Consider the following 27774-nt stretch of genomic DNA (forward strand, 5'->3'; position numbering starts at 1 on the left):
ATTGTTATTTCTGGATGATGAGTCCAGAATTTATTTTTTCTACTTTCTATTCTTCTACAGTAAATAAATTTACTCGAGAAATAAGTACACCAAAGAGAAGACTAAATTCAGAAATGAAAGCAAAGCTGGATTTTTAAAGCACATGCTACTAATATGAATTGTTAAGTTTAAAACTGATGACAGGATTACTTCTGTGTGATGGATCTGCTCTACATCACGACCAGGGGCGGTTGTATGTACCTATACAAAGTGGTAAAACTTGTACATTAAAAAAAGAAGAATCTATAATGAGCAGGTATTTTTTTTCTAGTGTAAAGACATACTATTAAGCTTAAAACAAACAAACAAACAAACAAAAACTTTTAAGGCACTCAGCCTGGCTAAGCAGTTAACACAACATAGTTGGATACAGTGCCTTCCTACAGGACAAACACATGAGAGAAGGGGTTTTGTTTCTTACCTCGGCGGCTTCAACCTGTTGTTTGATAATGGATGGGTCAATGCCAGGGCTTTCCAAGTCATGGACGATGTCCTGGGTGTCTTTGATGGTGGTGAGGAGAGCTGCCATGTCATACCAGAACTTCTCCGCTAGTTCAAGGACATCAAGGAATTTAATTTCTCGCTCTTCAGCCCGAGCTTTGATGTCCTCCCAGAAGAATACCATTTGATCCAATTTGTCCTGGATTTCTGAGGGGTACAGAAGAGTGAACAGGCCTTTTCTAAGGACTTAAAATCAGCCTCATCAGGTATTAGATCTAATCCTATTTTCACTGAAATTATCCTTAAAAGTCTCTAAAAATGTATAACTGAAGGATAGTTTTCTATCTTAGCTTTATTATTAATTATTTCTATGCTCTCATTTATCACTTACATTGGTCTCCCACATAAAGAGATCACAGAGGTTATCTGGAAATGAGTTATCATCTACTATAAAAGTACTGCTAAGATACTTATAAAGGGGCTGAAATGAGAACTCTGTTTCCAGTCTTCTGTGTTGAACCTGCTATGTTTCCCATGGAAAGTGTTATAAAAGGTAGTTATGTTCTACCCACTACTGGTACTGCAGTTTCCTCGTATTAGGGGGTAAAGGAGCATTTGTTTCCTGGTCTGGGAATCTAACTACCAATTGTAACCTTATTTCAATGGGGAGATGTGTTCTGAATTCTAAATGACTTCGTGGAATACTCATTACTTGGGCACTGCCTTTGCATTCAATGAAGTACATCTGGTGGGATGCTGGAGGTAACCACAGCCTAGAATTTATTCTATCGACTTTTAAAAAATGATTAGATTAATCAAGCACCTTTTGCAGCCAGATCCTTGTCAGCTCCCTGAGATCGCCCAATGAGCTCTTCTCCACGGCGCTTCAGGGCCTCAAAGGATGGCTGCAGTTTTTCCAGCTCCACGGTGGCACTTTTGTTGTCACTGATGCACTCTCTGATCTTGTCTACTTCAGCAGGGATCAGTGGTGGCATACGCAGGCGAGAGGAAAGATTCTCCAGAGTCTCCAACATGGGCTCAATTTTATCATGGAACTAAACAAATATTGGACCATTAGCCATCACAGCAGTACTCTGTCACACTTCTGGGGTAAATGTTAGGGATTAAGGCCAGTGTATAAATCTACTACTGTTTAGGATAAAACCTATGCTCAGCCTAGCCCCACGGCTGTCAAGTGTTGGGTTTGTCTAAAAAACTGTTTTGGGCATAGTATACCAGAGCTGGCCCATCAGAAAAAGTAAATGTTTAAGAAGCAAAAAGCTATTACTTACTATACGAAAAATCAACTCAAATCCTTAATGCTGCCACAATACTTCCCCAATTCCAACTAACGTGATGAAAAAGGGACAAGACTATGAAACCAGTGAGAGTCAGTGTGTCAACATCTCAGATGACAGTTGCATGCAACAGAGTAGACCAAGAAGTTAGATGCCCTCCACCAACTGTATAAATGGATGGGGAACTCAATATGCTACATGACTTGGAGTTTAAAAGTATCATGGCATGCAGTTTGACAACCCACCAGTGTAATAGTAAGAAACTAAAATGTTGGCATGATGAAAGATAATTAGGGAAGGCCAAATCTAACCTTATTCCGAGAGAACTACTGCCCTTTCCACTTTTCTGGTACTTTGAACAACATATCTACAATTGTAAAATTTTAATTCGTAATATGAAGCAGAGAGGGGACAAAAGGGAGCACAACAGACAAGTCTGCCCCCTAAAGCCAACTCTGGATTCATTGATTAGAATAACGCTTACCAACTGTTAAATGTCCTATAGGAAATAACACGGTAAACAAACAAAACCCCTTCCCATCACTCCCTCACTTCTAGGTTCTGCCCCAAATGAAACTGGCATAATAAACTGCATTAATAAAATTTATTCCACTAACATTAAGGGAAGTTTCCTTATAAATAATCCTCTCAATTCTCAGCTTCGTAAGAACACCCTAATCCCAAGGGGGTGGGTACCTTACCTCTGTAATCTGTAATGGTGGGCGCGGTCAACACAACAATGAAATGTGACGATGTGGGGAAGACAGGAGCAGGCAGCAACAACACAAAGTAACACATTCCACAATGTGAGTGAGAGATGGGACGGAAGGTGGGGGGGAAAAACTTGAGTAAGTACAAATATTAACCAAGAATATTGACCAAACATAGGAATAAATTACCCAGACATAACAGTAATATATTAGTTGGAAAGTATGTAGTTACATGCTTTAAACTCCACTGCTAGTGGTTTGTTTCTCCTTGACTCTACCTTCTCCCTAGTCAAGCATCTTTCTCTGAACTAGGAGCTAGCTGGTGGCCTCGTGAATAGGAAAACGAATGTGCTGTCTAAATCTCGAAAGCAACAGGCCCAATAGGAATTTGACTTCTTGAGGCATTTGTTGCTTCAAGATGAATTTACCCAAAATTATCCCTGCTAAAGGATTATCACAATATAAAATTTTCAAGGAAACAATCAACAGGCAATATATACCAGCCAAGATGCATTTCACCCTTCTTATAGTTGTCAGTATAACCAATGCTCCCTGGAATAAAAATGCAGACAGGCAAAGGCTCCCAGTCTCCTGATAATGTATCACCAGCATACTAGCCTGGACATTCCTGAGCATAGGGGCATACTGATACAGAGCCTCTTGCTTAGACTAAAGGACAGTTGAAGGTTATATGAGTTTAAGACACACACATACCTGAGCTGACTGGGAAATAGCCTCGTCCAGAGCCAGGGCCCGCTGGCGCACCTCCTCTTTAATTTGGGCATACGTATTTTCTGCTTTCTGGTATTTTTCTTGCACCATTTCCCCCTCTTCAGGGTTTAACTCCTTTAGTTGAGGGCCTATCTTTAGCAGCTTATCGATATGAGGTTTGTGTTCAGCAATGGATTCCCTTAGTTGCTATGCAAAGAAATATGGATTAAAATAAAATGAGCCTTCTTATACCAGTTTGTTTGTTTAAATACTTTGATCAGAGCTCATACCAAATGAACAAACTGAGTTACTAAAACCCAGCAAGTCCCAACATCTCACCGTTTATGGAGGGAATAAAATCTAAGTCTTGGACTCTGACTCTAATTCTCTTCAGTTTCAAAAGCCAGTTCACATGTTCCGCCACCCAGGAAGCTTCCCAGAAATCGTCTCTCACTCTCACCCTCCAATACAAATGTATTCCACTGTCTTCTGTACTCGTAAATACTTCTCTGTACTCTACTGTAGTTTGCACGATTTAATGTCTGTCTCCCTGCCCAGACTGGGAGACACTAAGCAGGACCAGCTACAAACAGCAACCTTTCTGGTAATCCAACCGCTCCTTGACTATACTGCTGGCTACTTCCAGTTTACATCCTTCCTCTTACAGGAATACAGAGATAGCAATAAACATGAGTCATACACCACAAATAAAATAAACATTAAAAAAACTACCTTTAATGGTAACAGCATCAGTTGAAGTGTCTACAAATTTCCCTTTCATCTCAACTCTAGGCAGCAAATTGCTTTCTGATATTCCTGAGTGAAGGCTCTCACTCCAGCTAGGGCCTAACCACAAGGAAAGGGCCACCCAACCACAACCAGGTAACACCCCACTGTCACTGGGAAGATTTTAAACTCCCTTGATTTTTACGTGGTGCTTTGTTCACTTCTGCAATACCCAGGTTCCTGACATCTCCATAATCTTTCTTTTTTTTTGCGGTACGCGGGCCTCTCACTGCTGTGGCCTCTCCTGTTGCGGAGCACAGGCTCCGGATGCGCAGGCTCAGCGGCCATGGCTCACAGGCCCAGCCGCTCCACGGCATGTGGGATCTTCCCGGACCGGGGCACGAACCTGTGTCTCCTACATCGGCAGGTGGACTCTCAACCACTGTGCCACCAGGGAAGCCCCATAATCTTATTCTTTAACTGATTCATATTAAAGGACAAAGGAAATAATTCAGATATGTATTTTTACTGTGCAAAAAAAATTCTAACTGGTTAAGAATTAATTTCATAACATTTACTTATACTCAGTAGGTACTAATAAATAGGCTGTTTTTGAATAAATCGTAGAGCCCATTTTCAGTTCTGTGATTAAATAAAACTCGGCATGCTCCTTACCCTCATTTCCTCTTGTTGCTGCCTGAGCTGCTCATGATCAATAGCAGGAGGAGGTAACTGTGCTATTAGTGTCCGAGTTTCCTCAATCCAGGGGCTGAGCTCCTCATATGTTTCCCAAAACTGGTTCACCAAGACCTGTGCCCGTTCTAGGCGGGCGTAACGCTCTGAATTGAGCAGACTAATGGCTTCGTATTGTTGTATTAGAGACTCTGTCTTTTCCTGTGAACAAACAAAAAAAATGTAAGCATTATTATCATGATGAACCCTTCTTTAAAGTAAAAATGTAAGTATATATAGGTGTGTGTGTATATATATATATATATATATACACTAAAAAGTTTAAAGAAATACACACTAAAATGCTAAAAAATATGGATTAATCTAGTAAGCTTACAAGTGATTATTTTCTTTATACTCAACTGAATTTTTCTATCATACATATACATAATTTTATAATTTTTAAAATATGAAAGTAGTTTCACAAACAGTAAAACAGCACAAGCACAACACACCAAAATTAACCTTTTAGTGAATACCTTTTATAACTTTAGATACAGCACTACTGTAATAGGCCAGTTTGACTGAATCTCTCAGGGGCTAAGATGGGTATTTGCTCATCAAGTTTCATTTGTCTTTTTCCCTCTGATAAAAGTCTCCACAAACCTGGCATTTATGCTTTATATGTTTAGGATGAGCAGCTCAATTTATGAAGACTTCTGAGGAAACAGTGGTTACCCATACCCTTTATAAAAAACAAAACTGGTGTACAAATGGACTCTGTTGGTCAATTCTTTTAGAAATGGGTAATGATTTTTTAGAAGGACCTGAAGCAGAAATTAATATCTGCACACGGTTCTGAAAAATCTATCTACCTGGAAGGGTAACTCAAAGATAACTCATTATGGACTGAGGATGAGTAGCAATTCCTCTGTTATAAAGAAGATGGATTTGCAGTGTATGTCACATTATACAGTACGGCTGTTTAGACATCTGTGAACACAGGGTTAGGAGTCTGAATGCCCCAGAACATCAAGCTGGACTTAAGTTATCACAACCAGTAATAGAGGGAAAAAAAAACTTCTTCAACTATCATTTCACAATTGTACTTCTAATTCACCATGATCAAGATAAGAACAATATGGTGAATAAATAAATGTAGTTTACCTGTAATATAGCTTTTTGCTCTTCCCCACATGTGCCAAAGATTTCACCACGATGACTGAATAGTTCATCCATGGAATCTTTGTGTCGAATGATGTCAATGGAGAAAGCCTTTGAAAAGTAAACTATTGTTAAGTCAAGAAATGTAAGAAGCCCGAGCCTGTGTTAGTGAAAAGTTAGACATACCCTATGAAAAATTCTTTGCTTTAAAAAAGCCACATCAAAAAAAAAATCAAAAAAAAAAAAAAAAAGCCACATCAAAAACTGTTCTTATAAAGTTTGACACTTTGCCTATCCACACATCTTCAATGCTTATCTTTTAGTAGCTTATAAGAATATCTTCCCTCCTGAAAACCAGGAAGAAAACAGCTAACTACTCTTTCTTGGATTAATGGGCCTATTTCCATCCTTTTCACAAAGCAAAAAATCTCTTCCTCATCCTAACCAAATATTTATATAATTAGTCTCTACCCACCATCATGACACTGACTCATTCTACTTTACTTGGGATAGTCAGAAACTCTCTGCTAGTCACTCTTAAGAGACTGATGCTTCTTCTAGCTCAGGACACAGTGAATACGTCACTTACCTTCTGTACCTGCAGCTGAGCTGTGGTCTGGTCCTGTTCCAAGCGGATTGGACCCAGCGCCATCAGTTTCCGTTTTGTTTCAGCAACCCAAGCTAGTTCTGCATCAGCAGCTTGCTCATACTAACAGACATATTGAAGAAAAATGGACATATTACAGCCAACGTCCTCCTTCTGAGAATTCTAATTTATTCAACATAGAAAGGCCTAGATTTTCAGTAACACAGTTTACATCTCACAAAGTAAAGCCAAAATTGGTGACAATTTCATAAAATCACAAATCAAGATGCAGACAATTTAGAGTTGATCCTACTTCAACAAATATGAGTTGATCTTATTTCAACTTCTTTAGAAAGACATTACAGGACCCAGTGAGTGGTTCTACAGCTAGAAACAACCATGGAAACCAAGACTCTTCAAAAGAAATACACTTTCTAATGAGAGTACTTTTTTGAGGCTGTGCTCTTTTTCTGCCAATCCTCTTTCCTACCCATGCTCTAAACAGTAGCAGTCATGTGTTTAAATACAAACTACCATGGCGGCAGACGGCTGAGTCAAGTTAACTTGAAGTACTTGCTCAGTTGAAGAACCCTAAGGCCCCAGAAGAACACCAAACCTTTAAATGGAATGCAATAACGTATGCAATGCCATCAACAAATACAAAACCTAAGAACATGTTCTATGTGACCACTGTTTAATGAGGTCCCTCAATCTTTTACCTCTTCCTTGTCAACGTTGCCGAATTACACTAATACTTAAAGGAAAGTGAGTTCCCAAGCGTGATAAATTTCACACTGAAATATCTGGCCAGGATGAGGGATATTAATTAAGACATAACAGGAATGCACTTGGCATCAGAGCAAACTTCTCTGTGGTTCAGAAAGCATTTGCTTATCACTATGAACTCAAGGAGTCATGTTATATTAATTTATTTTTTGCACCATGGCACATTAATAGGTGCATATCCAGCTACAAAGAAAAGCAAATAACTTTTCCCAGAAAGTAGGAAGGAAAAAGGATTGAGGGAAATATGACACCTGTGTTTACTTGGGAGGGTTCTATTTTGGATGGCTCTGCTATTTTGGTTAGCATATTTGATAGTAATTATAGTTCTTGGTTCTGTCCCCTTTTCCATCTAATGCTAAAACAGCTGATTATGTCAAACTAAGATTGTGATGCACTTGGACCTTTCGGATCTAGATATTATCTACCCCCATCACCATCTGCCTCTTAGCAGGGCAGTAGCAAGGAAAGGGCTCACACACTCTCTTCTCCAAGTTCTTTTCTGCTCAAAGGGGTCAAGTATTTTTGGTCAAACCTAGATCCATCCTCACTTACCTTTACCTAATCAGTTCCCACCACTGAAATGATTCGTTGCATCAGATTTAGCTTGATCTCATTTATTCCTATTCCTGAGCCTGTATTTATGTGGGTCATAGTTTTGTACTTCACGCTGCCTAAAATATTAATGCAGAGGTGTTTATAAAGATTACCTGTTGTGATCTCTGAATAGCAGCATCGATTTCATCCACCCTTTGTCCAACAGTGTCACTGACCAGCTTGTACTGCTCATTGGCATCAGACACAAGTTTATCCAGCCCTTCTCTGGCTCTCCAGGGCACCAGCTCTAAGAGAGCACGGCTCACCTCATTCACTGTGTCCAACACCAGCCTGTGCTCCATGACCTCCTTCTTTAGCTCCTAAAGAGGGAAAAAAGTTTTCAGGCCATCCCTTGCTAAATTAAGCACATTAGCAGCTGTGCTGGGTGGAAAGTGCTCTCTCTACCACACATCCCAGCAGGGCTCTGACCTCCTTCCTTCACTTATTTATTTTTTTTCTTGTCTCAGATTTTTCAATCACTCCACAGCCTGACTTTAGGCTTAGCCGCTTAGAACTGTCTGCAAGACTTCTCCAGCCAGACTGTCTCTGGGTAACATGAATGGTGCTTTTTTTCTCCTTACTTCAGTAGAAATGATAAATAATGCTTTAATCATAGGTATTTACCTCAACAAATACCTACACAGTATTTCTGCACATCTAGAACTGCATTAGATCCTGCAGGAGAATCAAACATAACCATGAAGTACTCTTTTAGAGAATGAACTATGACAGTAAATTCTAAAATGTTGCATATAAAGCAAGCTTCTTACGGTTTTTTTAACAGTTTTTTAAAACAATTTTATTTATTTTTGGCTGCGTTGGGTCTTCATTGCTGTGCGCAGGCTTTCTCTAGTTGCAGCGAGCGGGGGCTACTCTTTGTTGGAGTGTGCGGGCTTCTCACTGCGGTGGCTTCTCTTGTTGCAGAGCACGGGCTCTAGGTGCGCGAGCTTCAGTAGTTGTGGCTCGCAGGCTCAGTAGTTGTGGGCTTAGCTGCTCCGCGGCAGGTGGGATCTTCTTGGACCGGGGCTCGAACCCATGTCCCCTGCATTGGCAGGTGGATTCTTAACCACTGCGCCATCAGGGAAGCCCTTCCTAGGGTTTTGAGACAATCTTTTTTCTTCTTCAGACCATAACAAGTGCTTTATATAGGTCTGTATATCAAATTTTATTTTCCAAGAATAAACGAAAAACAAGGCAGGCAGAAATTTCTGGTTTACATTTAAGGTATAGATAGTTGGTATTAAACACAAGAATTTAAGGATTCTAAGAGAATTCTAAGAGAACTTAAGGATTCTAAGAGGAAAAATTTTTTCCCTTTACAGTGTGAAATGACAGCTCACCTTCTGCCTTTGCTGAAACTGGGGTATTTGCTCCCCTGTGGGAGACTGTCCTCCACTGGCTGCCAGCTCCTCCTCCACTCCCCTCAGCCACCAGGTCAGTTCCTCATACGTGGACTGGAACTTGGCGGCCAGCTGCCGAGCTTGCTCTAAGGTTCTGAGGGCCTTGGAGCTAGTGAGTGTGATGTCTGCATAGCGAGTCTTTATGCCATCCAGTTTCTCTTGGATAAGCAATACCTCTTCACCTGTGGGAGACAGCACACAATTATTCACATTTAATAGGATATGAGGGAGCCCTCTTAACCTCCCTTTCTTCAAATCAGAGCTCAACTTTTATAGATGCTCTCTCCCTATGGCAGTGGTTTCACCTAGCATCCCACACTAAGGGAGGTGGGAAATACACCTTCAATCAATAGAAGAAGTGACTTCTGAGATTATTAAGATCTGAGTTTGACTGCAGGTGTTCCTACACATTCTCAGCACCTTTCAGTAAATGCTGGCATTCACCATATTGGAGGACAGGGGGAGCCTTCATCTATAACCAGATCTGAGACAACAGTGTTTTAGTTTTCAAAAATTGAGCAGGAAATAGGAACCCAAGCTGCCCGTCACCTGGGAGCACGTGGTAATACAATCTTAGTGAGTACTAAGCTCCTCCTATCTGCGGAGAGAAGTGGCTACTGCAGGGTGCTGATGTAATTGTCTGTGGGACCACAGAGGTGCTAAGAGATGCACTTTTCAAAGTACCTGTGGTTTGTTTCAGAAGAGCCTGGCCGTTTTTAATAGCTTGATCTACATTCTTCTTTCTATTAACAATTTCTTCATTTAAAGCCTGAAAGGAAAGAATACCATTAATCCTAAAACTATGGCACAACAGAGGGAAAGAAATGTGACCCCTTTAAGAGACCAAATTTAAAGTAAAGAGATCAATACCAGTTGAGTTTAAACATGAGATATTTGATTCCTTCATTTTCTCTTTGGTTACCCCCTTCTTTAATTACTCAAAACAATGAAATCAGCTACTTATAGGCAAACTTTCCTTTGATGAGAAGAGATTTAGGACTAAATCCACTTTACTAATCTATTGGTACCAAACGTGAACCCAAGAAAGGTAGAAGTAGAATTCAGCAAAAATGTCTACTATGTCCAAAATAAAGAATAAGGCGGAAAGTTCAACAGAAGAAAGTCAGCAAGAACGGGCTGACTTAAATCAGGATCCTGGTTAAAAACTCTCAATATCTGAAGTCAACGAAGCAGAAGAATCTAAGATTATTAAAACCCAAAAACTGCTTTGCTGATTTTTACCATCCCCAAGGAAATGTCACAAAAACGAAAACAAAAAGGGGCAAATTGTTGTTTCTACTCAGATGACACAGAATCCCTGGAATTTGAGTATATAAATTCTAGAACCATTAAAAAACCCTAGGCACTACTATTTAGGTAATCTGGTTTTGTTACAGAACATTCTTTCACATAACTGCTCAAGTGGAAACTGGATGATAATTCCTTGATGATGTAAAACATGAGTTGGAATTGAGACGGCCCGATTACATTCTGGATCATCTTCTAGGATTATTGATTCGGTCTGTTAAGTACAAGTATTTCCATGTAAATCATCAAAAAATAGATTAGTCCAGTCTGTAACTATGCACTTGTGTATAAAATAAAGTTGAAATGTTTGGAATTTAAAAAAAGAGAGAGAAATGAAGAGAAACATGAATCAAAATTACAAAATAACGTAGTAACATAATAAGAATGGAAAACACGAATACCAGGTGGTCAGCATGCTGCTTCTGCAGGACATCCTGTCTGTAATCCTTTACGAACACTGAACTGAGCTTGTCCTCAACCTCAGCCAGCCAGTTGAGCACCTCCACCTCATCCTCCCCGAACAGCCTAGCGTTAGACAGTGCTTGTTCAAGCAGGGCTGCTTTCCGACAGCACCGGTCTTGAATCTCACTGAATCGGGCCTGCAATGAGTCTAGCTTTTCAGACAGTACACCCTGCTCTGCAGAACATGTCAGGGAGGAGAGGGACTGCCCAATTTTGACTGCCTGGTGCACATCTGTTGCATGGCTTTCTATTTCTTCCTCCAGAGCCTGGAAATCCAGATGGAAAAAATGAATAACAGAAACAAAATAAATGAAAAGTAGACATGAAACAATGAATCACAAATGATATAATAATAATATAAAAGTTCACCTACTGAAGGGCAAAAATAACATAGAAACAGAGAACAAAAGCTGTTCTTCCTGATAGCAGCCTATTAGGCCATTTCTATTTTTACTTCAAGAATGTGACTAGTCCAATTAATAACTGGACCATATTTTAAATTAAACTTATTAAAAAAAACCCACAAAACACATCTTATAGAATGCTGCAGGCAGTTTTCTAGGATTTCTGGTTCCAGTTCTGTGTTTTCATTTACCATAACTACTTCTTACCTTGTGCCGAACAATCTGCTGCTGTATTTTGGCAGTCTGAGTGCCAACAGGTTCTGAGTTAGCGAGCTTTTTCTCTGTGACAGATAAGAAGTCAGAAATAGGCTCAGCTGTCTCATGGAATTGTTTGGCCAGAACCAGGATATCTTCCAGCTGTTTTTGCCTACACAAATATATAGAACAAGCTGCTCAGGCAAAAAGTCACATTAAGACTGATAATAGTACTATATTCAGTAAAAGACCAATCTTAATGAGGCACATTTGAAATATCAATAGTAAACAGAACACACATAAACAGTACTTTGCTGTTTTAAAGGCTTTCATAAGCAGTACCTTATTTTGATTCTGTCATGCCCTTGTAAGGTAGGCAGAATTATCCCACTATTACAAAAGAGAAAAACAACCCTGAAGGCTTAAAGAAAGATCTGTCCAGGTCGCCCACTGGGTAGCAATAGTACAATGAGGATTATAATCAGACCTTCTACTACTCTGTCTCCTATTGGATGTGGCACGTGCATCCTCTGTACAGGTGACCAAAATAAAGTTTAAAGGAGTAAAAAAAAAATCATCAGTTTTCATTTCTCTTTCCCCATCACTGCTACCGTCACTTGTGAGTGAAGAGAAGAGAGAGCATTTGAAGAACAAAGGCAGACCAAGCTATGAATGAGAACCCCCCTTCCTATCTCCCCCAATCCAGTCAGGCTTCTAGTAATTTCAAGCCCCACAGCATAACTTTGAATTCTGATTCAAGGCAAAAAATGACCTCAAACTAGCTGAATTTGCCAAGGCAAACAGCAGCCAAAAGATCTATGGACTTTATAAATGGAATCTTAAATCTGGAATCTTATTTAATGTAACATCCACACTTAGCTTGGATTTCAAATACCCTGCAGATTAAAATCAGCAAATTACAAAAGGAGAGAGGAAGCCTGAATGCTGGAGGCAGCCTAATAAGCAACAGACAGAAAAACCACCGCAGAGCTGTATGAGCACACAGATTAACAATCAAAGGCCATGACGATGACGCTGGAGCATTAAAAACAGACTCAGTGCTATGTCATCTGAAAAGGCCCTGGAAGCATGTGACTTTTATTTCAGAAAACCTTCACTGAACACCTACTCTGGACAAACTTATCTTAATAAGAAATGATTTAATATAAAGATCTGCCATCTTAATTATCTGGAAATTTAATTATGCTCGAGTATAAAGAAAAATATATTTCTAGATGCTATTTTTAAATGTCAATATAAAGTATAGAACTTCCTTTCTTAGTTTATGTCCACTTGCAAAATACATCTTGAATTAATAATACAACTAAAACATATAATCTTAAATATTATTAATCAAGAATTTCATTTTTAAAATATTGCTTGGTGGGTTATTTTAATTGGTTAATGACCTGCTTATAGATTTTATTCTTTTTTTTAAAAAGAATAAAATATTATATTTTATACTGGAGTATAGTTGAGTAACAATGTTGTGTTAGTTTCAGGTGTACAACAAAGTGATTCAGTTATACACATATATGTACCTGTTCTTTTTTAAATTCTAAATTTAAAAAATTTCATTCTTAAAAAAATTGCCCCTAATTTCTATGTCTTTCTTACTCACCTCTGATTTTGGAATCTGAAAGTTTGAAGAAATCAATGTAATAGGATTTGGGGTAGCAAAGAGAAGAGCTAAAATAATTTAGAGGCATCGAAAAACCAGTATTAAAGAATCTAAACAAAAGTCTTTAGGATGTCTACAACAAATGACACTGCTCTTGGTATTTCTCTTTAAAATATTGGCTCAGAAACTGTGTTAGACTAGGAGGATGGAAGCAAGTAGGGTAGAAGGAAAGAGTCATAAAAAGATACATTAGGAACAAACCATGACTTTAGTGAGCTTAAGGATCTAGGAGATAAGTACATAAAATAATGACCATAATACAAGGTACAGATGATGAGTTATGGCAGTTAAGATGAAAGTGAAATTGTTCTATGCTTGGGGAATAAAGAAAACCTTCATAAAAGCAGGGGAGATGAATAGAAGTATTTCATGGAAGATGCAACACCATCAGCAAAGACAGAATTAGGGAACTGACAGAAGATACTGAAGAACCGAATACTGTTTACTGTGCCCACAAGGAATGAGAATAGTGGAAACTAAGAAAGGTAGGTTAGGGCCAAACAGTAGAGGGCTTTGAATGTTGGATTAAAGAGACTTTATTTTATAGGCAACAGGGAGTCATTAAATGTCTCTGAGCGTGCAGAGAGGGGAAGGCCTGAGGGTAAGCAGCAGTAGAGTGATGATCAGGTGAGCCACCTCATGGGAACTAGCCCAAGTGAGAGTTTGTAAGTCATGAACTGAGGCGAGTGGGAATTAGAGAAATGGACAGAAAGGAAAGACACTGTAGAAGTGAAATGGACAGAATTTAGCATCCTGATAGATATGGGACACAAAGCAGGGGGAAAAAAGGGTAAAAAATGAGGTTGAGGTTTTAAGCCTAGGAAACTGGAAGGTTAATGGTGCTATTAGTGGAAATGGATGGAGAGACAGAAGAAAAGTGGTGCAATTTGGAAATGAAAATAAGTTGAATTCTTTCATTTGTTTCTCCCACTAACGTGGAGCAAGCAAATACTTTGTAGCTCAGATAAGAAATAAGCAAGCCATGGATGGGTAGAAGTAAAGAGACTGAAGAGGAGGTTATCTGAAGACGGCCCGTGGATACCTAGGTAATACATGATCAGCTCTACAACTTTCATACTGATTTCTGATTAGTTATCATTTATTTTTAAAACTGAGAACAGTATAAGCTAAAAGTGAAGACATGGTGTGACTTATTAAAAGCTCAAGTGACACTGGGCTAACTTATAGCTATGGAAAGAGAAAGCACTTCCCTGGAGAAGAAAAGTATACTGCCTGTCTCGTGGCCATTTAGTGAAGAAAGTCCATGCATCTCTTGAATGCTCATTTAACAGAACCACAGACTAGCTCCTAGATGTAAGAACATCTAATATTAGGATAAGCTAACAGAAAAGAACATGATAAATTTCAATTCCAAGTATCGAAAACACTATTTATAAATATGAATGGAAAAAATCTGTTTCCAAAACTCAGAAAATAACTTGGCTGGATTGTACGAGTCTGCGTCTGCTGTTTGGAACCAAGATTATATTGCAACAGAACGCCACCAAAGAGCAATGAGTCTTCCAGGTCTCAGAAATTTATGGAGTAGCTGAGGCTCATTTCCTGAGTTACTCTGGTTATGAGGATCACCTCTAAAAACTTATCTCTCTTCAAGACAAAAGCCGTTAAACACCTACCAAAGCACTGTATGAAACATCCAGGGGCTTTTAGAGCACCTCAGTGACACAAGTCAGAAACCGCCTCGGACCTATATTCCTCAAAACCCCAGTGGCTTTACCTGGCTGCTGCCTTGCTGAGTAGTCCTGTCCATCTAGTTTCAAGACTCTCCAACTGCCCAGTGATCTTCTCTCTATCAGCCCGCTCAGCTGCCTGGGCTATTCTGCCTCCTTCTGCTTGAAGCATGTCTACTGTGGCCTTTCGATCATCTAGGAGCCGCTGGAGCAACTGATGTACATGTTTAAAAGGAATGAAAAGTGATAACATGGGGTCACTTTAAAATCTGAAACAAGGAAAACAAACAAAATCCAAAACCTCACCCCACTGAGCCCTAAGTTTAATTGAATAATGAAGTTTTTTTTTTCATCCTAAGGCAAAAACATGAGATATAATTCCTACCACCCATATAAACTTTTCATACACTTAGGGTTTTAAATGGAGCAGTGACTATCATTATGTGACTGATACGGAACTTAGTTTGAACCAGGAGAAAAAGGCACTGAAATGGAAATTAAACCCAAAATATATACATATATAGATAGAACCTTATACATGATATACATTATTTAAATATTGCTGACCCAAAAAACACTAAAAACCTCTTAAGATAAAGTGGTGACTGAAACACTGAAATAGGATAAGTGAACAAGCAAAATGGTTCAGTTCGATACATGTCATGGTAATCTAGGAGATTATAAAGTAAGATGATGAAAATCAATTTCTGTCTTTCTTTTCTGGATCACACAAGGTAGGTTAGGATTCTACTAAAACTCCTGAATATGCTCCTGAAACCATAAGCAAATGTGTTGTCTGTCATTCCCTACGGCTGTTACAGTTCACTGCCCCAACATTCTCACTTACCTTCTGTTCTTGGATCTGTGCTTTCACCACTTTATACTCAGCAGATGGGGGTTTCTGATTGGCTATGAGCTCCTCAGTGTCTGCCAACCAGCTGAGCAACGGCTCCAAGGCATCTTGGAACTTCCCACAATGCAACAAAGCCTCCTGGAGTTGTGCGATTCTTTGTGCAACCTGTATCACAGACATGGAGGTTCATTACGAGAAAGGAGAGAGCTTTTAAATGACTACTCACCCCTTTTTGTAACTACAGACTGGAACTGCAAATTTTTATTTGCATTCAGGTGCCAGGGAAACCAGAGATTGCAATGTCTCTTTTCTCTGCCCTCCATCCCCAGTATACTCACCTTTTTATTCAATGTGTTCCACCGAGCGTTGATCTCTTCCATGTCATGTTCCAAACCCTGCACATCACAGTTTTTTCCGGCACTCTGGATCAAACCCTGGCCGAGTCCATTCACCTGCTGTAGTTTCATCTGAAGAGGATCCACCTGTTCTTTCTGAAACATCTAGATAATTGTAAGCCAAAGAAGATTTAATCTAAAGGCAATGAGATCCTCTACACCACACAGCGACTGGTTATTCTTGGGAGATTTATGATTTAACAAGGGAGGGCCAGGAATAACAAGAGAAAACAAGCCATTTGTACAGGAAAGGATCAAGGAAACGTGGTTTCATATTTCAATACATACATTCTCTTATGGACAAGTAATTACAGAGTTACAGCACTACTTAGGCATTTAACTCAATGACTCATGGTTTGTTTTTGTTTGTTTTTTAATCTTCTTAATTTTTAATGCAAAAAGCTATAGAGAATAAAAGCAGCACCAGCCTCAAGATATCATGAAAGTGTGATGCATAACAGTCCTAAAAGGGAAGACTGACTAGTATTTAAGATTAAAAATACCTTGGGGAATAGCTTTAATTGACCACTGATACATGCAAGGCTCTTCTCTGACTTGGACTAATAACTCAATTAGCCAAAACATATTAATGGTGTGAAGAACACCAACCTCATAGCTTAATCCCCCTGTGGCTATTTAACTCCATTCTGTTCCAAGGCCACAGACCACACACAGCCAATAATCTTGAAATAGTATTCTTCTGATTACAAAGGGAAATGGGCCAGTAATACTGGGAGATGTCCTTAACAACTTCAGGCACCTACTCTGAGTAAGATGCAGGTATACATAAAATATTTTTAAAATAATGATACTATATATCCATGTTCACCATGAAACAATGGCATTTTAAAACAATATGAACAAGCGTAACAAGCAATGTGAATGTTTCTTTCTAATGCAGTCAAGGTCCATTATTACTTGGAACTTTCTAAAAGGAAACAAAGAGTCACAAGAGAACAGTACTTTTGCCACTCTAATGGTATTAAGGAAAAGAATGAGATAAATATTTGTCCCTAAGATCAGATTTCTCTCAATTATCAGAGGATAAAATGAGCCGTATTTCCACTAGTCTAGATCTATTTCCATTCTTTTCTCTTCCATAAAAAGTTCCTTCAGTTTCAGTGAGACAGGTGAGCCAATTAAAGCCAAAGAATGACAGAAAATCGAAGAGGACAAAAATAAATGTGAAAGAAAATTATAAGTTTGGGTAAGACTGATTTTGGCCTATGTGAGACCACAGATCACACTAGGATTAGGAAACTGATTCTAGCAAGAGTGGTCTGTGGCTGAACAAGTGAGTCACCAGGGAGGAAAGGCTCCAGGGAACACTGAAAAAGGAAGGTTATACAGGTACTCACCAGTGGGCTTCATTTTACACTATAATCCGACTACACCATATTTTGTTAGGCAACACTACAACACTACAACAACTAGCAGTTCAGTTAAAAGTGACTGTTACTCCGACAGCATGGTTCCCAGAGAAAGCAAGTGCTATGATTCTGTTTTGTGTTAAAGATGTTTTCACTGCAGAAAAATCAGAGCAGAGGGGGGAAAAACAACTCCCACGGCTTAAGCTGCTTGAGTGCAACAAAACGGCTGTGGGGCAGGGGTTGGAAAGGCAAAGAAAGCAGAAATGCCTAAGGTACAGAGAGAAGATGTCAAGTCCACACTGAAGAGCCCCCTTTTACTCAGTAGTTAAATCCTGTCTCATGCTATGACTGACATTTAATTTTTTCTCTGTTGTGCCAATATGGTAGCCAACAGCTACTTGTGGCTCTTTAACTAGAAATTCAGTTCCTCAACCACACTAGCCACATTTCATCGGGTCAACAGCCACGTGTGGCTAGGGCCTAATATATTGGGCAACACAGAGAATACCTCCTCTCCTGGCAAGAAGCTCTACGGGCTATCAATGTAAATGACACAGAAAAGCAAAAATAAAATTTAAATAGCTTAACAATCTCTTTCATATAACACAGCGAATTCTTTTCTTAAAATTTGGATTTACTTTGTTCGTGAAGATTTCACACAGAAGCAAGCATTAGAGGTTACTTCAGTTCCCATGCCCACTCTATGGATTAAGTTGACAGGGAATTGGTATTTGTCTCATTTTTTTCCCCAGAAGTTAAAAAATATATGAAAGTGCCTCTAGATACTAAGTACTGTTTAAATATTTATACTGAACACCAGTGAACAGAATGTTAAAGAAAGTAAATTTGAAAACACTTGCTCCTTTTCTCTCAACTCCCAAATAAAGCTGTTGTGCAAAACCAGTGCTTTTAGGATACATTAAATTCCTACTCCTTATTATTTCAGTGGGACTGTGCTATGTTATTAACTAACCAGTGCTGGCAGACATTTCCCAGAGCGGAACACTAGTAAAAATTATTGCAAGGCCGTAAGATGCAACAGGGACATAAAACAGAAAACTTCCCAAAAAACTTCTTCAAATGCTTTTATCTTTGGTAACACCACAGTCTCCCAGTTTTCATCCTGACTGATCCTTTTTTGATGTCCTTTGCCCGCTTCCTCTTCTATATCTCCAAATGTTAGCCTTTGTGGCTACTAGGGATAAGAGTAGCACGTCAGTCCTGAGCCCTCTTCTCATTCCACACTCTCCTCTAAGCAATTCTATCCATTCCTACGGCTTTAAATACTTACCATGATAAATGCTCATCACTCTAAAATTTATAAATATCTTTTGAATTTCAAATCTGGATATCCAACTACTTGCTTAATATTGCCATACAAATGAATCACAGGCATCTTGAACTTAACCATTCCAAAATCGAACCTGCTAATTTCCTCTTCCCCAAGTCTGTTCTTCCCTAAGCAATTTACTACCGCCCCCATTGTATGGCTGTGAGCATAACTGACGCCATTTTGGGCCCTTAGAGCTTCTCGCATCCTTTTGCTGACTCAACCCAGGACTGTACCGTACAGTAAATCACTTCTCTGTTGTCACGGGCTTTGTAGATAATAGATATTGTTTAATAATCATCAGGACCCAGTAGCCCCTATGCTCTGTTAGTCCCCAAACAATGACGAAAACCTTCACGGACATATATTCCTGGCGCCCATGAGACTAGTACCCATTCATAAATCTTGACTTAGGAATGCACGTCCTGTTTCCAAGCACCTGCTGCCCCCACCCCATAAACCCCAGACCCTAGGTTAACTGTAGAATTGTCCCCGTGGCCCCCTGGGCGGTGCAGAGTACAGCTGCGAATGCTTCGAGTTGTTGTCTGTCTAATCTCACCCTGACAGTAAGTTACCCTGTAATAAACTGATCCATTGATTATATGGAGCTACCTGCCTCCTTTTTTGGTCTCAAGATGCCTTCTCGGTTTAATGAGTACTTTTTGTTCCCTCCACCCTCCAACACCCATCCACTCAGTTGTGCAAACCAGAACTAGAAGCCATCTTTGATAACTCCCCCTCACTCCCTCCCAATATGAAAGCCATTATCAGGTCTTATTGATTCTGCCTCCAAACTGTATCTTAGATCCATCCAATTGTCTTCAAATCCACTGACATCTCTCTAGTCCAAGCCACCTGGACAATTGCAGTAATCTAGCAGGCTTGTTTACTCTGTCCTTGATCCCCTGCAATCCACTCTAAACACAGTAGCCAGTGTGATTTTTTTTTTAAAGTTGCAAACCACTCTGTGTTTTCTGTATTCCATGTCAATAATCATAATACGAACTAACAAATATAAGACAAAAGAAATCTGAGAATTATAAACCCCGGATAATGTTGAGAATGTTTACTGTCAGTGTGAACCAGTTTTCTCTATCTTTAAGCTGAGAGACATCTTTTAAAAAACGTAAATGAAATCATTTCACTCCCCTACTTAAAATCTTTCAATAGCTTCTTACGGCTCTTAAGGTAGAAATCCTTTTGAGGACTTCTTTCTCAGCCCCTGCATCATCTGGCCCCTTCCTAACTCTCCAGGTTTACTGCAAGGCACTCTTCCGGAACCCTTGCTCACTGTGGTCAAGCCACTTGGCTTTCTTTTAGCTCTAACATGCCAAGCTCTTCCCAGTTACCATTTCCTTTGTCTGGAATGCTCTTCCCTCTGACTCTCTAAGTAACTAAATAACTTATCCTTCAGGTTTTAGTTTTAAAATTCCTTCCCTGACACCACAATTGAAGTTAAATACCCCTATTGTTTCTCATCATAACCTTTATTTTTTATTCAAAGCATTTGCCACATTCGTAACCATGTATTTGTGTCGTTTTTGCTTAATGTCTGCCTCCCCTACTACAGTATAAGTTCCACAAGGGCAGTGACCATGCCGATGCTATTCACTGCAGAAGCCCCAGTGCCTGGCTCAGAGTAGCTACACAATAAATATTTATCCAATAAATGAATGAATCCTTGCATAGAAATGGTGTTAGAGAAAGCAAACAAATCCATAAAAGTTCTGCTGATCAGCTGAGTATTCAAACACTGAACTGAAGTTGCGGGGCTCCCCAGTTTTTGCTTAAAGAGACTTTCTTGGCAAATTTTAATTTTATAGAACCACTGTTTTATACAAAAGGTTTTTTTCTTCCATTGAACCAATGACTGGAAATAAGACTAAGGAAATCTAAACATGAGGAGAGGGCTTAAATAATCACATATTGTTCTTAGTGGGCCTAGGATCCCACTACAGAAATAGCAAGCAAGTTCTGGCCTTTAGCTTCCTCTATCAAACCTTCTTGCGATTGCAATTGGAAAGCTTTTATCTATTTTAACCATGTATACATGTGTACATTTGTACATACACATGCAAAGGATCTAAAACAGTTCATTTTAAATCATAGATTTTGCAGCTGGGCTACAATTTCCTTCTCCTGTCATTTATATCAGGCAATATTTCATAAAATGACAACCTCCTGTAGCTGGAAGGATCCTTAGAGATTACCTAGCCCCACCTACTCATTTTGTAGATGGGGAAACAGAGATCCCAGAGACTGATATTAAGGGTTTCTCTGAATATTCTTCCTTTATGCAGATGTGACTGGCTCTTTATAATGTAATCCCTATATTTCATTGATTATTGCTGTAGGCTTTATACTAGAAATATTCTGTATAATCAAGAATGCTGGTGACTTTGGATAGGTTGCTGGGATCTTAGTGTCAATCCCAAATTCAGTAAAACTCAGAAAACTGAATCAAATCCCTCAATCTGAAAGGTGATGCATTCTAATTTGATGGGATGCCTAATTACAAAATAACTAGTGAAGCCCAGGTGACACTACCATCACTCAGCTAAGCAGGAGGATCTGTGGCACAGTTGACGGCTTATAGCCTACAATCAAGACGGTTTTTCATTGCTGGCAGCTGCATGTTTAATGGGTCCTCCAGCTAAGGCTGCCCTGGAAGGTTCTGCAATGGGGTGAACCCAGCTTTCTTGCAGCATCCATGGATATTCAGGAGATTAATATTCATCCACTCGCAACAGGGAAGGCATATTATGAAGAAGGCACTGTTTTGGGTCCCGGGGATGGTGTAAAATCAAAACCACCTCCTCAGTCAGTAACCCCTGACTGTATCTGACTAAACTTCTAACTCCTTCACTGCTTACCAGCGACCAAATGACGATAGGACAGTGAACTGCAGAAAGCTGCCACTTTCAAAATCCTTTGACCAAGAATATGCTCAAGGACAGGAAGCCTGGGAAGAGGGTTCACAACACATTCTGTTTTCTAACATCAGGAATCTCAAAATCCTGGAGCTAAGAGAGACCCAGGAGGACATCAGCCCAATTCTCATTTTATGGATTAAGAAACAAGAGGTCCAGGAAAGGAAAAGTGACTGCTTCAGGATACAAAGTTTGACAAGATGACTAAAATGCCTCTTTTTCATAAATATTATTGTGCCTTATTAGGCTTTTAAAAACACACATTTGTATTAAAAAAACTGTTATTCACACATCTACATATGGCTTTCCTCCAACCCGCCTTGGTGAATTCTTTCAACCAACCAACATATCTATTCGAAAGGGAAAGGGTTGGGGGGCTTCCCTGGTGGCTCAGTGGTTAAGAATCCGCCTGGCAATGCAGGAGACACGAGCCCTGGTCCGGGAAGATCCCACATGCCGTGGAGCAACTAAGCCCCTGCGCCACAGCTACTGAGCCTGCGCTCTAGAGCCCGCAATCCACAACTACTGAGCCCATGTGCCACAATTACTGAAGCCCGCGCGCCTAGAGCCCCTGCTCCACAACAAGAGAAGCCACCACAATGAGAAGCCTGCGTACCACAATGAAGAGGAGCCCCTGCTCGTCGCAACTAGAGAAAGCCCGTGAGCAGCAACAAAGAACTAACGCAGCCATAAATAAATAAATAAATAAATAAATAGATAGATAGAAAGGGAAAGGGGGGGAGCATATTGACAGTAATTGAAATCTTCTATGTTTGGTGCGTTGACTGGATTATCTCATTTTATCCTCACAACCCTCATAGGGTTCTTCTGCCTTAACAAATGAAGAAACTGGAGCCTCAGGACATTTAACCGTCTCAGAGTGGTTAAAAAGTACTCCAGGTCTCACTCCAAAGTCCACATTCTAGCCTCTACCTGACTGCTGACATCACCGATGAATAAGCAGCCTCTTGATTTAGGAAAGAACATGCTTATTGTAAAATTCAAAAGCAGAATCACCCTTTCTTGTTAATAATCTTTTTCAAAATGTAAGCCAAAAACTGTTTACATCCCTGTTTTCTTTGGGTTTTGCTTATGTCTGAATTAAAAACAATGAGAGAGTCTGAATTATGAAGTTTTTCAGCAGATAAAAACACATTTTCCCCATAAACTCAATAAAAAGACCAAAAAAGCCCAGGAAAGCCCAGACACCTCAAAGGGAACCAAAGAAAGAACAATCTGTGCCCTTTCTAATCACCACCAAGTCAGAGAACTTGCAAATCTCACTTTACTCTCCAGATCCTTCCCCAACAACATGAGCAACAATTACCTCATTTGAATTTAATCCATCAACTGCAGCCAGAGGCACTTTCCCATGCAGCACTGTGCCAGTCACCTCTTTCATTCCAAATGCTGGGGAATCAAGGTCCTCCTTGATCCACATTCCAGCAGGGGAAGCCTCCTCTAGAACAGGACTTCCTTCTTCTAAGACAGGCACTGAGTCAGTATGGGCAGTATCTCCCTGGAAGGGTACGCCAGCAGGGAACACTTCCTCCACAGCAGGCACTGCAGCAGCCGGGGGAGCAGGCTCCCCTGGGGTGGGCACTGCAGCAGCTGGGGTGGCAGGCTCCTCCGGGGTGGACACTGCAGCAGCTAGGGCTGCAAACTCCCCTGGGGTGGGCACTGCAGCAGCTGGGGCTGCAGACTCCTCTGGGGTGGGCACCACAGTAGTGGGAGGTGCAGGCTCCTCTCGGGTGGGCACTGCAGCAGCTGGGGCGGCAGCCTCCCCTGGGGCGGGCACTGCAGCAGCTGGGGCGGCAGCCTCCCCTGGGGTGGCAGGCTCCCCTGGGGTGGGCACTGCAGCAGCTGGGGCTGCAGGCTCCCCTGGGGTGGGCACTGCAGCAGCTGGGGCTGCAGGCTCCCCTGGGGTGGGCACTGCAGCAGCTGGGGCGGCAGGCTCCCCTGGGGTGGGCACTGCAGCAGCTGGGGCGGCAGGCTCCCCTGGGGTGGGCACTGCAGCAGCTGGGGCGGCAGGCTCCCCTGGGGTGGGCACTGCAGCAGCTGGGGCGGCAGGCTCCCCTGGGGTGGGCACTGCAGCAGCTGGGGCGGCAGGCTCCCCTGGGGTGGGCACTGCAGCAGCTGGGGCGGCAGGCTCCCCTGGGGTGGGCACTGCAGCAGCTGGGGCGGCAGGCTCCCCTGGGGTGGGCACTGCAGCAGCTGGGGCTGCAGGCTCCCCTGGGGTGGGCACTGCAGCAGCTGGGGCGGCAGGCTCCCCTGGGGTGGGCACTGCAGGAGCTGGGGCGGCAGGCTCCCCTGGGGTGGGCACTGCCGCAGCTGGGGCGGCAGGCTCCCCTGGGGTGGGCACTGCAGCAGTGGGGGCGGCAGGCTCCTCTGGCGTGGACACTGCAGCAGCTGGGGCTGCAGGCTCCCCTGGGGTGGGCACTGCAGCAGCTGGGGCTGCAGGCTCCCCTGGGGTGGGCACTGCAGTAGCGGGGGCGGCAGGCTCCTCTGGCGTGGACACTGCAGCAGCTGGGGCTGCAGGCTCCCCTGGGGTGGGCACTGCAGCAGTAGGGGCAGCAGGCTCCTCTGGGGTGGACACTGTAGCAGCTAGGGCTACAAACTCCCCTGGGGTGGGCACTGCAGCAGCTGGGGCTGCAGACTCCTCTGGGGTGGGCACTGCAGCAGCTAGGGCTGCAAACTCCCCTGAGGTGGGCACTGCAGCAACTGGGGTGGCAGCCTCCTCTGGGGTGGGCACCACAGTAGTGGGAGCTGCAGGCTCCTCTCGGGTGGGCACTGCAGCAGCTGGGGCAGCAGGCTCCTCTGGGGTGGGCACCACAGTAGTGGGAGCTGCAAGCTCCCCTGGGGTGGGCACTGCAGCAGCTGGGGCAGCAGGCTCCTCTGGGGTGGGCAATGCAGCAGCTGGAACAGTCCCCTCCAGGGAGGATTCTGCAACAGCTAGTACATCCTCCTCTGTGATGGCCACTGAAGCAGGTGGAGCAGTCCCCTCAGGAGCAGGCACTGCAACAGCTGGGGCAGCAGCCCTCTCTGTGGCTGATACTGCAGCAGCTGGGACATGTGCCTCCATGGTGGCCACTGGAACAACAGGTATACCCTCCTCTGGGAAGGGCACTGTAAGAGCAGCTACAGCAGTTCCCTCTGGGGCAGGCACTGCAGCATCTAGGGCATCTTCTTCTACAGTGGGCACTGCAGCAGTTGGGCCAGGCTTCTGTGGGATGGGTATCCATTCCTCCAAAACTGGTTCCATATTACTAGCCTTGGTAACTTGTTCCTCCAGAAGGATATTTAGCAATGAATCTGAATCTCTCATTTCTGTTTCCCCTCCCTCCAATGAGGCCACATTCAGCTTGGGCTTTATGTCATTCACAGTTTCCACTCCATTTCTGCTATGTCCCAGTCCTCCAACCTGCAGGTGCAGACTCAGGATCTCTGACTCTGGGGACTTCCTCTGGAGATCCTGGGAGACCCACTCTGGGAGGTCTCTAGGAAGATGTGCTGGGGCTCGGTCCTCCAGCCTGGCATCATAACCCAGTGCCTGTGCTTCACCATCCTCATCACAAGCTCCTTCCACGGACAATTCACAAATGTCCACATCTCCCAAGGAAGTCAGACTGTTATTTCCTTGATTAATAGCTCCTTTCTCACCTTCCCAATGAATCTCATCTGTTAGTAAATGTGAATCATATGGTAACGCCTCTACTTCAGATACTGAGGTAACATCTATTAGTTCATAGCTAACAGCAGAACTGAGGGGGACTCTGTCCACACACTCCTCAGCATTCCCCTCAGCTTCACTACAGTCCAGCTGGGACAAACTGCCATTTTCTTTGGCCAGCTTGGCTTCAAAGCCTGATACATTTTCTTCATGAGAAGCCCTGTGATCAGAGTTGGACAATCCTCCTGGGTCTGGCTTTCCTGGTGACTCCAGATCAGCTGGGTGTCTAAAGTTAAATTCCCCTGCAGTCTCAGGGCTAAAAGGCACTTTTTCACCCTCTTCCTCACTAACAGTGGAAGCGTCCCTCACGGTATCAGAGTAGGCAGTAAGTTCCAAAGTATTAGGCACCTGAGAAGAATCCAGGGCATTAAAATAGTCACAATCCAACCCAGGATCAGAGTCCTTTGCTCTTACATTTAAAAGGCCTACATGCTCCTTTTCTAAGGCAGCCCCTGGAAAATGACTAATTACAAGTGAATTTTCTGCATCCTGGGATGGGGCCAGCCCTTCAGAAGAGGCTTGAGTCTCCAGCTCAACTAAAGGAGTTACTCCTTCTTCACATAAACACTCCTTTTCAAGTTCAAGAAACATCTGCACTGAATCTGTGTCAGAGAGCTGCTCTGAATCGGCAGGACCAACAGTGCATTCTAAATCTGAAACAAGACCCTCTAGCCCCTGAGCAATTCTGTTTCTCAGTTCTCCTACAGCACTCTCACCTGTTAGGACACAACTGTAATCAAGCGATGCATCCTTGAAAACAGACGCCAAAACGTTCTTAGCTGGCTGTGGGTCATCAGAACAACAGATCCGACCAAGAGCTAGGTGGTCAAAAGTCCCCAAGACAGCAGCTGAGAAGTCGGCTCCATCCTCCACCACTGCTACAGTGTTTGCTTGCTCTCTTTCTTCGAAAACATCTGCCAGGCTGTTCTTTTCCTCATCTGCCATTAGAAAAGTCTTTCCTCTCTCTGACAGTTTCTCTTCCTCCCACTCCTCCTCAGCCTCCATCATGATCCATCGCTCATCCTCCTCAAACTTTAGCTCAGACGCTGTTTTCTCTCTCAGGCTGGGGGTTATGAGAATATGCAACTCTGGATCCAACAGCTCTTCACTCAGGCAAGGGGAGAGAGGTGGCATTTCTACAGTGCAACCTGTGTCCTGAAGGGGGTGCTGCTTCTCGCCAAAGCCTCCCTTAGCCAAACTTTTCATGGCTCTGGGCCAGGTTGCACTTGAGAATCTGTGTTCCTGCGTTACATCTGTGTTACCACTTGCTGCTGCAGCTTCTGACTCTAGAGGCTGGAATTCACGGGGAGAGATCTCACTGTGCTGCTGAAATCTGAAGTCTTGGCAATCTCCACCTAAGGTTTTCACATCCTGCCCTTCTGGAATACCTATGGATTTGGACACATGTTCCAGAGTTACGGACTCTGACTTAGGTTCCCTGTGGTCCAAATGACCAGAACTTTCTGTTAATGCAGAACTGGATTCCTTCTTCTCTTGCAAGCAAGGATTTGAAGCACCAGCTTCGGAAACCTCACTGAGAGAAGCTTCCATCCTTTCTGCAAATTCTGGGAAATTCGGTGGCATGAAGGACTTCCATGATCTCCTGTTAACATTGTCTTTGCGTTCTGCATTTGGCCGCCTTCTGGGTGGCACAGGTGCTGACTTTTGCACATCACTGCTTAGCTTTAGTGCATCAAATATTATTCTCTCATCCAACTTTTTGCCTTCTGGTGCTCTGGATTCAAAAACATTAGCTGCTGCTCCTAATGTACCATTGCTGGATATAGTACTTCCTTCTATCTTTTCCATGGTGCTTTTTGAAGTCTGATTAAGCTTTGACCCCTGGTCAATTTGTTCATTTATCCTCATTGTATCATATATAGATCGCTGCGGAACATAGCAATCCTCTATATAGCCATCCTCTTCCTCTCCTTTCCCCAGGCAGATGGGGTTCTGCCTTAAACAGTCTGGCCTGCTGAGTGGCTTACCCATATTTTTCAAACAAGATGAACCATCAACCTTTAAAAAGTTTCTCACGGGTTCCCCCAAAATGCATTCTGCTAAGTTAAAAATCCTTTTACATGTTCGTAACCTCAAACCACCAATTGGAACTTCCCTCCAGAAAGGCCTGGAAGTCCCACTTTGAAACCATTCTGAGAGACGCTCTAAGAAGAACAGCTTTTTCCTCACAGGTTAGCAGCCTCATAGTTGCAGGCAAATAAACGGTACAATGTATTCAACAAACAAAATAATTCCTTCTATGGCTTTTTTGTTTTTTTAAGAGCACTGCTCTTTCCA

At 42.2% G+C, this 27774-nt stretch overlaps 1 protein-coding gene across 3 annotated transcripts in view; it reads right to left on the reverse strand.

Moving 5' to 3' along the window:
• MACF1 (microtubule actin crosslinking factor 1) overlaps positions 1 to 27774 on the reverse strand; it is a 327723-nt gene that overhangs the window by 38048 nt on the left and 261901 nt on the right. For 2 of the 3 annotated variants that reach the window (XM_060140476.1, XM_060140475.1), the window contains exons 58-71: positions 16060 to 16221; positions 15716 to 15886; positions 14916 to 15082; positions 11509 to 11668; positions 10837 to 11163; positions 9812 to 9896; positions 9068 to 9309; positions 7841 to 8047; positions 6351 to 6470; positions 5765 to 5872; positions 4601 to 4819; positions 3203 to 3406; positions 1304 to 1535; positions 461 to 687 (exon numbers count right to left, since the gene is read on the reverse strand). In XM_060140476.1, coding sequence (XP_059996459.1) covers positions 461 to 687; positions 1304 to 1535; positions 3203 to 3406; positions 4601 to 4819; positions 5765 to 5872; positions 6351 to 6470; positions 7841 to 8047; positions 9068 to 9309; positions 9812 to 9896; positions 10837 to 11163; positions 11509 to 11668; positions 14916 to 15082; positions 15716 to 15886; positions 16060 to 16221 — 2631 coding nt within the window. Of the gene's footprint in view, positions 1 to 460; positions 688 to 1303; positions 1536 to 3202; positions 3407 to 4600; positions 4820 to 5764; positions 5873 to 6350; positions 6471 to 7840; positions 8048 to 9067; positions 9310 to 9811; positions 9897 to 10836; positions 11164 to 11508; positions 11669 to 14915; positions 15083 to 15715; positions 15887 to 16059; positions 16222 to 23073; positions 27487 to 27774 lie in introns of those variants that run through there. The other variant, XM_060140477.1, reaches the window with a different exon arrangement.

This window comes from Lagenorhynchus albirostris, chromosome 2 (assembly GCF_949774975.1).
Source record: "Lagenorhynchus albirostris chromosome 2, mLagAlb1.1, whole genome shotgun sequence".
NCBI lineage: Eukaryota > Metazoa > Chordata > Mammalia > Artiodactyla > Delphinidae > Lagenorhynchus > Lagenorhynchus albirostris.